The 12,054-nt window shown below is 38.3% G+C and overlaps 1 protein-coding gene across 2 annotated transcripts; it reads left to right on the forward strand.

Moving 5' to 3' along the window:
- The first annotated feature begins 1,444 nt into the window (after positions 1 to 1,444).
- On the forward strand, positions 1,445 to 8,830 carry Axud1 (AXIN1 up-regulated 1). 2 transcript variants are annotated; one of them, XM_065483788.1, is made up of 9 exons: positions 1,445 to 1,640; positions 1,977 to 2,044; positions 2,824 to 3,048; positions 3,165 to 3,382; positions 3,543 to 3,806; positions 4,125 to 4,304; positions 4,781 to 5,212; positions 6,628 to 6,813; positions 6,981 to 8,830. In XM_065483788.1, exons 3-9 carry the CDS (start codon positions 2,826 to 2,828, stop codon positions 7,314 to 7,316), a joined length of 1,839 nt encoding a protein of 612 aa, XP_065339860.1. In that variant the 5' UTR covers positions 1,445 to 1,640; positions 1,977 to 2,044; positions 2,824 to 2,825; the 3' UTR covers positions 7,317 to 8,830. The 2 variants fall into 2 exon arrangements, with proteins under 2 accessions (XP_065339860.1, XP_065339869.1); XM_065483797.1 differs by lacking the exon at positions 1,977 to 2,044.
- Positions 8,831 to 12,054: the final 3,224 nt, after the last annotated feature.

Here is a 12,054-nt window from a genome sequence, read left to right on the forward strand (position 1 = left end):
TTTGATTCTTTCATAATCGAATTCCACTAACAGCTAGCTAATCCACCCCGAATTAATTCGCGCAGAGCTGAGCCATTCGATATTTTAAACTTGATTATATTCCTGCGTGGCGTGTGTGTTATATTTTGTTCTAGAAAATAGAACCAATTATATTAATTTTATTTTCGTTTGAAGATAACCATCCTAAGCAGGAAAAGTTGAACATGTCATACTTATGTTTTAACATAAAGATATAAGATAAAAATATACAAGCAACTTAAGGATTGGAGAAGGCTATTATTTGTTACAAAGTAGTGCCCACACATACTTTCATGTTGTTCTTTATCAGCTTAATAATTTCCAATTAACACAACTGACACGAAGTAAAGTGCACTCAAACAAAAAGTGAGGCAAATTTTTCTTGCCAAATACTGAACTTACTGATTTTCTTTTTTCCCTCTGTTATAAAAAAAATGTTATGTATTTTTATCTGTTGTGTTCTGAATGTGGGGAGGTGTGGAGCGTAGTTGCTCTGCTGATCCGCATATCCGCAATAAAATCACTTTGAATCTAAAAAAGTAAAATCAGATTAGAAAAATAAGTCTAGTCAATTAAGAACAAAATACGATTTTCACCGACTTAAAATTAATAGACCATGTTACTGACAATGAGAGTTTTATATTAATCTATCAAGTTCTGAAAAATCAAAATATGATACAAAAACTCGATTTTATTTTTTAATGGGGTAATTTTATTTTTTGGCTTATCTATTCAAATTCTTTGCACAAGAACTGACTGACTATTAATCTATTAAGCGTAGAGTCATACATCTTTTATTTCTCTTTGACGAACAACCCAGACCATATAGTTCGTTACAGATCTCAGAATATATTTATAACCTTTAAGAAAATTAAATTGTGCGAACTTAAATTTTACATTGTACCGATGAAATAATTTTTTTATTGCAGAACATTCCGAGCAGTGTTCTCATTGTCAAGTTCCCAATGAGTCGATGATGTGTGAAATGCGCGGCGAGTTCTCTTGATCGCGGCTGCACACACATTTCCGCGTTGACTTTGACTAAAGATCGAGGCTCGAACTCGGAGCCAGCCAGCCAACAGGCAGTGCTGTTAAAATTTGCGCCAGTGATGCTCGCGCGGACCGCAGCTAGCCTTGTTCGCACAGGCCTCCGACAAGAATCAATGCAGTTGACGTGACGTCATGGACCAAGTTTTCAAAGAAATAAACTTAATTTCTGTCTAGCGAGGAAAATAAGAAGGCTTAGATCTGGAAAAAAGTTGCCAAATAAAATTCAAATAACTAAGTGAACTCTTCCGGGGGTTCGTTTTGGTTCTGAGGGGTCCAATTTAGGTTGGCCTGCGTGCGAGGCTAGGCGGATAGTTGCGGAATATTTTGGGGCAGCGCTAGTGTCGCTGTTTCCCTCCTCGCTCCGCGGTCGTTCTCTCGTCGACTTTGTTCGTGTGTGTTTGTCGTATGTGTTAATAGACAGAAACGCCAAGGGTTGCTGATAATGCGGTAGGAGCAACATGTAATCGGGAAGGCACGGTATCCAGAGGTGCTATCGTCTCAGACAGGTGCCGTCCCGTTCGTACACGCCCCACGGACAGGCCGCTCGGGCCGGACATGTGGCTCGATAATTGGTGAGAGAGAACGAAAGCAGGCCACTATACATATCACAGTAACTCTGCACCCTCCTCTTGCCCCTTGCGTTGAGTTCGCGTGTGCCGTGTCCAGTTCAGGGGGAAACTTACGCATCCACTCCCGGACACTCGTGGTCCCTGTTGCCCGAGAGTGGCTCGCAGGTGTGTTCCAATCGAGGTCACGACTAAATTGGAAAGGCGGATTTTTGAACCGACACACTCGCACACAATAATTAGCTCGCGCCCCCCTCGTGCCTGATTTTTTTTATATTAATTCGTCCCTTCGACCGTCCGACCCGTCATGACTGTTTCATTGATTCGAGTTTCCTTTTACAGCTTGCTCAGCTGAGATCTGATACCTTGCGCAAGACTAGTGCAGCCGAGTCCCGTTTTTATCGAAACAGGTGATTATTTTGAAGGGCTCATTCGCACTGTTGCAGACGGCTGGGTGCCTATTACGTGTCCGACTATGTACATGAATGAACGTTTGCTTCGATATTTTGCTCATATATCTCGTCTCAAGGTCACTAGAAGAGGGACATTGATTTAAAGTAATGCAAACTTCTTGCAAACAAATGGGACGTGGGTATAAATATGGCAAAAGACATTTTTAGATACATTTCTCTGAAAACTAAGAAAGCAAAATAATTACCAATTCAGACAATAGTTGGTTAAAATCGTTTTTGTTCCTTGACTATAATCGTCTACCTGCTCACATTCACAATATTTGATTAGAAGAGATATTAAGAATGGTAAACGCAGGATACGCCAATGGATTTTGTCTGTGCTAATCCAACCAAACATTCAAATCGTCCTGGTCCCGGCAAAATTGCGCAACGTTCAACAAACACCCAAATTTTCATTGTCAAATTGATTGTTGACCTTTTCTTGCAACAAGGAAATTCGCGTTTGGTTGTTGAAAGTTGCGCAATTTTGCCGGGACCAGGACGAAATGAACAGCAATTGGATACAACAATCAAGCAAGGGGAAAGTCACTAACAATGAGAACTCTGATTGTTGTTGAAAGTGAATTTTTAACTAATACCTGAATAAACAAATTGAGGTGAACAATCTGACTAAAGAGACGTCGTTTCCTAGTCTCTAATTACCTTAATGAAATCTAAATCACAACATGTTAAATTTGATTTGTAATTTTTCTCAAATCTGAACTGTTTGATTTTAGAAATGGAACAAAGAGAAGAGCAGACTCTTTTGGAGCCGGACAGGACCCAGGTTCCTCCTGAGACGGCTCCTGCTCTTAATACGGCCGTTAACGAGGAGGGTTCCTCTTCCTGTGACGCAACCGTTGGCACTGAGGAGGAGGATGAGAGAACAGAACCCCTGGATAGGTGCAGCGATGGCAGTGACTCAGGTCTCGGACCCGATGAAGAAGGACGAGCTTCAAATGGTAATAAACCCCATTTGCATGCACGGATTGCGATCAATGTTCCCTTTCCTTATCATTAGATTAAATAATTAAAACGTCTGCATATTCAGTTTGAAGCATATATTTTCTCTTTTCAGACTCAACGTCCAACGCAAGTGATTACTGCGCAGCGCCACATGAACCACTTCCTGCAAGTGCAGCTCCAAACAGAAGTTCCTTGAAGAGGCGCAGGGAAGAGACCGATGTGGAAGGCTGTACTTCACCAAAAGCCAAAAAGAAGAGATCCATCTCGTTTCATTCAGTCACTGTCTTCTACTTCCCCCGGTCGCAAGGCTTCACTTGTGTTCCCTCTCAGGTATAAAGAATTGCCATGAATTCAGATCAAATTCAGGAAAAATCGATGCCAGCACAAATACCTTGTTAAGTGCTGTGTTTCTTGACAGTATGTCTTTGGTTGTAAATTATAGTTCCTTGTTACACATTGTCAGACAGTAATAATTATTATTTTCTTGCAGGGCGGCTCCACTTTAGGCATGGCGACAACGCACAGCCATGTGCAGAACTTTTCGTTGTTGGAGCATGCGACTGAACAGCGGCGCCACCAGCGTCAAATGATGCTCCAGCTGCGCAACCAGAGACTGCAGAAGGATAAAGATGACAACTCGGAGTCAGTGGCGCCTGTCACCTCAAGCTCCAGCGAAGATTCGGAGAGTGAGGAGGAGGCGAGTGAAATGTCAGACAGCGAGCTTGACCAAGATCCGAGCTACTATACCTTGCAGGTAATTTTTTCTTCAAGACACTCCTGGATGAATAATTTGAGAGTGGTTGAGACATTTTTTAAGATTGAGGGTTGGCCCTCTCATATAAAATCATGCTCTATAGCAACTAGCAATACATTATTAATAATAATTATTGGTGGAAAGTGATAATTTGTAAAATGTCCTCTGTATGTTTAAAAATGAAAGCAAAAATATCTTGTTGCGCCTCTTGCGAAACTGGCTTCATACATAAAAGCATTTGTCCTGTTCATTCACTTTGGAGACAACTGTTCTCTCAGTTATCTATTATTGCTAACATGAGTTTATTGCCCTGTTCAGCCTGTATCAACAAGGCAGAGGCGGAATTTGTTGAGAGCTGCGGGCGTCCACAAAATAGACTCCCAAGAAAAGGACTTGTGCAAGATTATTCGCAAATCAAGAGAGATTTGCGGGTGCAACTGTGATGGCTACTGCGACCCTGATACCTGTACCTGCTCTAGATCTGGAATCAAATGTCAGGTAAGTTGCACGTTAGAAAATTTCCATGTTTCATGAGTTTCGAAGTTAGTGAAAGTTTAGTGCACTTTTTCCATCTCAATAAAATCTGAAATCGAAAAAAAAACTATGTTAAAATAAATCTCTGTTTAAGTTGTGTTCAAGTTATAATTATTATTAATTTTATGCTTTTCCTTATCATCAGTCAAAGTATTAATAATAACAAAAGTATACCATGCACTTACAATGTATGTATTCTCCATGTTCCTTCCTTCTAAGTTCATTTTTTATATTACAGACCGATACAGCACTTCTTATTAGTTATTGCCATACTAAATGTCCTCATCAGTCAAACATTTTGTTTAATTCAGTTTAATTTTATGCATCATGCATCTCTTAGTAAACATTTTTAACTCCGTTTCTATGTGGTTGTATCCATTTTTGTTACCCACATGTCAAATCTTTGCACAAAAATAACCATGTTATTTTTGCAATGCTAGGTGGACCGACCGAACTTCCCTTGTAGTTGTACCAGAGATGGCTGTGCCAATAGCGCTGGTCGCATTGAATTCAACCTGGAGCGTGTGCGGACTCACTTTATCCAGACGCTAATGAGGCTGGAGATGGAGAAGAAGGAGGCAGCAGAGCAGGAGCGGCGCAAGCAGGTTTCCCTCTGGGGCCAGAACTCTGGCGGCGAATTGCCGTCCGCCTCGGGGCTGCTGGCCAAACATTCAGTGGCTGGCGAAAAGCCAGGCCTGCACCACGTCAGCCTGCAGCCTAATATTGAGTCGTGCGTGCATTCGGGCAACTACAGCACTACTATGTACGGGGACCAAAGCGGCCGTGCAGACGCCCTGCCCGACCTTTATTCTTTTCGCGACCAAGAAGAGGAAAACTTCACCGCGCCGGAGGGTCTCAGCGGCCAGCAGAAGGTAAATAGATTAATAATCTAGTTGACTTTTTACATGCAAAACTTTTGAGCTAAAAATACACATACTGACACATTGTGGGTTGATAGCTCATTTCTAACTATCAAGTTTGTTCTTTAAAATCATGGATTGATTTTCAATGTGGATGAGAAAAAACTTCCCATTTCTTTATTGAGTTCAGCAAACTCTGACGCAAAATTGCGGAAAAAACTCATTTCCTGTTGTACTAATATCTGTTTATGTTCGTAGTTAAAATCAAATTTGGCTGGAACAAAACGTAGAATATGCAGGTCAAAATGCAGAATTCTGAATAGTAAATGATGTGCGCAGTTAGCGGAAGGTTCATGAATGCCAAACAGATTAATGCCAGGTCTAAATAATAAAGTGTGGGATTAATTTGCAACATTCGCAAAATGCAGAAAGGAATTCTTTTAAAAGACCAAAATTCTTGCGTTTTACCTATTTAAATGATTCATAAATTGAGCTGTTCCAAAAATTATATATTTACATCACAATTTTCTCAAATTTAACTTTCCATTGGATTTTTAAGTCAGTGCTGCGTTTGATCTCTTATTGTCCAATCGCATGTATATTAAGATGGACACTAATGACAAGAATGACTGCAAGGGCATATCACCAATGGTCAACTATGCAGTTGCTTCTCTGATAAACTTGTCGTGTGAAAACGGCTTGATTTTTTTGCTTCTTGCAAAGCTCCTACCTTCTAGAAATGCCAGCAGTATAGTGCATGAGTAAGTTATCATCCTTTCGATAGACCCAAATTAATCATTTTATGAAGTATTTAATAGCTAAAATTTGGTTTATTAATGATTCAAATAAGGCTATTCATGTTGTTTTCATCATTCATTCTTGTAAAAAGTTAAATTGTTTAGTCGAATGCTCGTCATCGTCATATCCGTTTTTCCTGGTCATAAATTTCAGCTTTTGGAACAATTTAACGGTTTGATCTAATAAAACTTATGCAAGAAATTTTTTCCTTTGGTATTTTTTACTACACTTGATCTTACGAATTCAGATTCTGCAATTTGGGTCAGTGAAGATGACATCCATTCTGATACATTCTACTCCTTGCTAGCCTCTTTTAGTTTCGACTTGGCAACGCTTCAGAACTTGCTATTGCTATTAACACCTTAAGATGCTGTACTTTGTTTGGTGTTTTAACTCCTATTAATTATGCATTTTTATCTCACATAATAAAACGAAAACTCCCCTTAGATTAGTTTTACAAACGCGATTTGAATACATACTATTTAAATGGAAGGGAGTCGTGGAACTTAAAATGTCTTTAATCATTCACAGTGATCAGATTTAAATATTATTTATGAGCTCAAATCACATAAATTTTCCTCATTATAGATATATTTATATATACTAAATTTATGTCATTTTTATTTCAGAATCATGTAGCCGAATACTTTGGATCATCGTCGTCGTCCTTCAGCTTTGATTATGACAGCTACAACTTCAACCACCAGCCAGAGTATCATCATCAGCATCACCATCAACACCTTAATCACCAGCAGCAAGGCCAGTTTGGCTTTGACCAATATCAACAACACTATCAACAGCATAATGCATTCAAGGTTAGTTTTTTCCAGTAAACAATAGATTATTATTTTTAATGTGCATTCAATTCGCAACTGAAATTCTAGACATAATTACTTGTCTGAATGCTCTGTTTGTATATCCTATTGTTTATATCCCTGTTATGACACAAAACAGTTGTTTTTAAAATGAATTGATATTACAGGAGCTGGAGTATCCTAGTCACTATTCGTCAGACGTGCAGCTTGTGTATACAAACGAGGAAGTAGTTGATTCAAAAGAGGCCAAGTACACAAGCCTGCACAACGCACTGCTGGCCCCCAAACTAGAGCCGTTCTCGGAGTTGGTGTCCGTACCATACAGCCAGGAGTTCTCAGCCGGCCAGGAGCTGTTCCACAACCATCATCAGCAGCAGCAGGTGGCCAGCTATGAAGCGGCTGAGGGCCTAAGCGCGCCGCAGCCTGCCAGGGCAGAGGAAGTGCTGGACGACAACTTTGGTGAAATCATTAAGAAGTCTATGGTGGAGACCGTGTCGGCCTGAGATGTCTGCAATCACACTGCCTGCAATGGGAGCTTACATACTAACCACCGCCAAAATGTGTGACTGACTCGACGGGAAAAACTAGTGCAATCAAACTGCACTTTTGTCATTTCAATATGAATGCAAATAAGTTGATTTATTAGAATTGGCCACCGAATGGCTTTGAATCAAAATTTTTATGTTTAACTAAAATTTTTTTGACATGACACGTAAACCAAATTACATGTTATAACAGCAAACATTTTTTTAAAAGAAAATTTTAAATATATTTCGTAAATTTTAAAGTTTGGAAGAGGTGCATCCTGGTTGAACCTGAGAGTGTGTTGCGTTTAGATTTAGCTGTTTAACATAGCAATCAGAATCGGTCTCTTGTAGTATTGCGCTCGCGACTAAAGGAAAAACCAAGGGGCGTTGATCTCTTTCTGCTTTCCTTGCTTAGCGCGCGAAGGATCTAATGATAGATTTCCCACTAAAGTTTCATGCTCGCTTCAAGAGTAAGGAATTAAAAACTATTAACTTGTAACATAAGAGCAAATCTGACGCCTCAAGCCGAATAGTTCCCAAGACTTTTAATTTTAATATTTGTCACCAACGCAATGATTTAAGCCTGTGAAGAGCGAGAAATGAGCCGAGTGAAAGTAAGAGTCTATTAAGATTAGGTCAGATTAGCGTTGGAATGATTTGAAGTAGACTAAAGTACTTCCACAGAGAAGTGCATAGAATTTGATGACTCGCTTTCAGGCAGGGTTTGCCTTTACTCTCTTCATCCATGTCACCTTGTATGAGTTCAATTATAAAATCTCTGCCTTGATTGATCACATAAACACATTCTAAAATTGTTTTGCAGTCTTGAACTCAGTTTCCACTAAGCTTTCTTGAAACCCTGCCTTGAAATGTATTGTTTTCGTCTGTCTATTTCTCTCGCTGTAATCACTATTGAACCAATCAAAATGATGACATACACACCTAATAAGAGCTCAAATGAATGCAGAGTAACTAATCTAACTAATTAGTGCTTGTTGCCGTCTCGTTTTTCGCCCTCTGAGTGGAGACCTATCTAAGTTCAGCCGTGCAATAGTTTTTTTAGGGAAAGTAATCGTTGGCATAAAAATTTAAGGCATGGTCAATATATTTGTTGTAGCAGAAAAACGACGGTCATGGTAAAAGCCACCTTCAGCTGATCAATGTAGCGGATTCAGCAATCTTGCTCATCAGTTTATCAATTTTCCATTTCTTCTTTGTAGCTGTTAATTTCAAATTGCTGGTAATTCACTTATAAGACGGAGAATTTCGGATCAATTAAAGAATGAAGTCAGTTATATATTTTGGCCATGTCTACGGTTGAGATTGCGCTCATCTCTCCCCATATGATTACATAACACGCGCGGCTCCGCTGTTGATTGTTGAAGAAGGTGCTTTGTAATTGTTGCATTTTTGTTGACCAATCACTGCCAAACCTTGATTTCGGTAGCCAATTGTATCGTATCAAGTGTGTTGCGAATGTGATTAGAACTTACAAAAACGCACTCGAACACAATCAGGACCCAAGAGAATCAATTACGTATTGAACTACTTACAAATTGATGTGGAAAGTATTATAATATCACCTATATTGACGCTGAAATCCGTTGGCAGTTGTGAAACGACTCGCCTCTAAATTGTGATATCAACATTTTCCATTTTTTTGTAAAGGTTTTGCGTTTGAGGGATTTGTATCAAAATTTACACAAACGACGCATTAGTTATTTTTCTGGCAAAAATGGCCCTGATATTGGTGCAGACACTTAGTACTCTACATAATCATGAGAAAATGCGATGCCATTTTGTCTTTTTGAAAGACTTACCCGCGAGAGTTTTGTTACTGAAAATAGACTTGTATTAATACATAAAATACATAAAACATTTTATGTAAAATGTGACCATCCTGCGTAGCTTAATCGACATCATAAACCAATGATGCTGACTAGATTGAGAAAAATTGAATTGTAAGGAAAGCACCCATTGCAGAAGTGTGGGGCGAGATTGTTTGTTGACGAAACAATTATTAAAACAGTACTACAGATTAATAACCATCGTCTCGAGAATAATTGAATGTTGTTGTGAAATATTCATATATGTAGTTGAGGTAGCTGACTAATCATTTAGCCAAACAGTAGAAAGCAATCTGCCTCGATATTGGTTTAATTAATTTATTTTACGTGCCAATCAACGCACTGTCGTCCCGTTTCCTACCATAATTAGTTATTTATTTCACTGATTTAACTCTTAAGGCACCTTTCATTTATATTCATATCTTATGTTGTATAGCACTGCTTTTGTGTTTTTTCCCACTGATTGACACGGACATTGTCCTGTTCACGCAAGTCTGTATTAGCATTTCTTCCTAATTAAAAGAAAAGAAAAAATACGCATCTATGTTGATGATTTGAAAAAAAGGTAATTTTTGCGAGAAAGAATTCCCCAATTTATGGAGGGAACGTAAAATTGTCAGAGTTGTGTACACTTCTATTCAAATAAAAGTTATCTAACATTGCTTACTTTAAAAATGTTTGTTTTATTATTTAAGGAACGTACCCGCCAATATATTCTTGACAAATTATAAATTCTTTGTGAACCTGTCCATATAAGTAAAATATCCAATTTCGTTGACTTGCTGTTTAATAAATTGCACGCGCATTTCGATAAGGCCAATAAAATTCTTTCCAGTTCATTCTTGAACTGACATTGATAAATCTTAACCATGGTCTGATAAAAATTGCCATGCCTTGGCAAATTTATAAAAATATTTAGTTTTTTTTATTGCAGCTATCTTCAGAAAACCATAGATGCATAAAACTGGTACGTTGTCTATCTCTCACTCAATGAAAATGTCAATAATTTAATGGAAGGGTTGAAAAAACTATTAAATGGTTTTTGTTTGATAATATACGTTTAAATTACCTTTGTTATTATTCTGAACGAAAAATGCTACATGGCAAACAAATAGTCATATCCGTTCTCATTTCAGTGCCCTTTCCGAATCGCGCGTTGCCTTTTTCACTTAAAACTTGTCACTCGGCGCATCAAACGCAAGAGATATCTTTTGCCCACACTGCAATCAATAGTTAAATTCTCGCTTTGTGTCCCGTGTCCCCAGGCACGTCAGAGGTAAATGCGTATAATACGATTACGCGGCAGATGAAATCTCACCCCGTGTGAGAAAATGCTGGCAAAACATCTCATCCCGAAAATGGATGCTGAGAAAAGAGAATCGCATTTGTGTGCCTGAGCAGGGGGATGGATATTCACTAACGTTTTGCTCTTCAAAACGATAATACGACATTACTCTTCCTTTTACGACCAACGAAATGTTGTTGTCAACTGCATGTCACCGTCAGAGGAAAACGAAAAATGAATACAACTTTAAATTACGGGTGGCGGCATAGAAACGGAATAAGTGTTAACCAATGGAAATATCACAATTTGAACGACGTGTCATAAATTTTACACCGACAGGAGTTTTTCAAATTATTTATTGCACTACGCCACAAAATGTCAAGTGTGTTACATCCCAGTAAAATTTTTCAAAAAATTCCCTCGCAGTTGATGAATAAAAGATGCGACAGAAATCATGAATATCAACAAGGACAAAGTTGAAAATTTTTTGCACAAGAAACAGATAAATCTGGAAAAAATACATGCAACAATTTATGAACGATTTGAAAAAATTAATTAAAAAAAAACAAAATAAAATGATTTTGCTCTCAGACTAAGAATTGCGATGAATGTTCACCGCAACCATTAGCATGCAGTACTAATATGTTTGTTTATTCTCACATTTAGTTACTTTGCCTCCAAAACAATTTTTTTAGACTGTTCAAATTTCAGGCTGAGTGGAAGTGGAAGGCATTGCTAAAGAAATTTGAATGAATAATGCGTTCCAGGAATATTATGTTGACTTAATTAAACACAGTTTTCATTTAATACAAAGCGTTCAAACAAACGACTTAATTCTTCTCCTGAGTGGCAGAGTGCAGAGCAAAAATTAATTTCCCGGAGTCATCTGCTCATCGCATTTAACCCTTTCGCCTCTCTGTGTGCTTGTCATTCCATTTCGGAGATAGGAAAGCGGTGTGATGCGTTGTCAATTTGCTACTTGATGGATGAGAAGAACACAATGCGTGTGGCCCGTATTCGAATACTGTGTGGAAGCGATGATCCATCATAATGAGAGCAGCACCAGAGAGAATATAATTACACATTTATGCCGACCTTTTTCGTGCTCATTGTGCTTGACCGCAAGGACCCGTCAAACCGAAAACGACACAAGGATATATACAGATGAACGCAATACACATTATCTATGTGTGGCAAATAAATCACTTCCTGGCAACCAGTATTTAAAAACTATTTTTGAATGCCTTTTCGCGCCATTTCAACACATATAAAAGAAAGGGCGCAGCGCAGTTCAAATCAATTTCGTTATTAAAGAGTGCTGTTGAAATGATTCAATGTCATATTTTTTCAGGCTTTAATGAAATTATTTGACTGCCTTTTATCTAGCAGTTTTTTCTCTCATTTTCCATATTATTTGGAGTTTTCTGTGGATGATAACAAATACGCTGCTTCAATTATTAAACAGGTATATTTAAAAACATAAAAATAATGATTTCATAAGGCATGGCTCGTGAATAAATTATTGCTAGATAATTATTTTCTGTTCTTTGCAACTGGTTTCCCTGTCTATTGATTTATTCGC

This window comes from Cloeon dipterum, chromosome 1, assembly GCF_949628265.1.
Source record: "Cloeon dipterum chromosome 1, ieCloDipt1.1, whole genome shotgun sequence".
Taxonomy (NCBI): domain Eukaryota; kingdom Metazoa; phylum Arthropoda; class Insecta; order Ephemeroptera; family Baetidae; genus Cloeon; species Cloeon dipterum.

What these genes read in the sequence shown, in the direction of transcription:
- Axud1 (XM_065483788.1), top strand. Translation starts at nt 2,826, where the DNA reads ATGGAACAAAGAGAAGAGCAGACTCTTTTGGAGCCGGACAGGACCCAG. An exon ending in AGAAGGACGAGCTTCAAATG is followed by an intron (nt 3,049 to 3,164) that starts GTAATAAACCCC and finishes TTCTCTTTTCAG; the next exon opens with ACTCAACGTCCAACGCAAGT. An exon ending in GTCTCAGCGGCCAGCAGAAG is followed by an intron (nt 5,213 to 6,627) that starts GTAAATAGATTA and finishes TTTTTATTTCAG; the next exon opens with AATCATGTAGCCGAATACTT.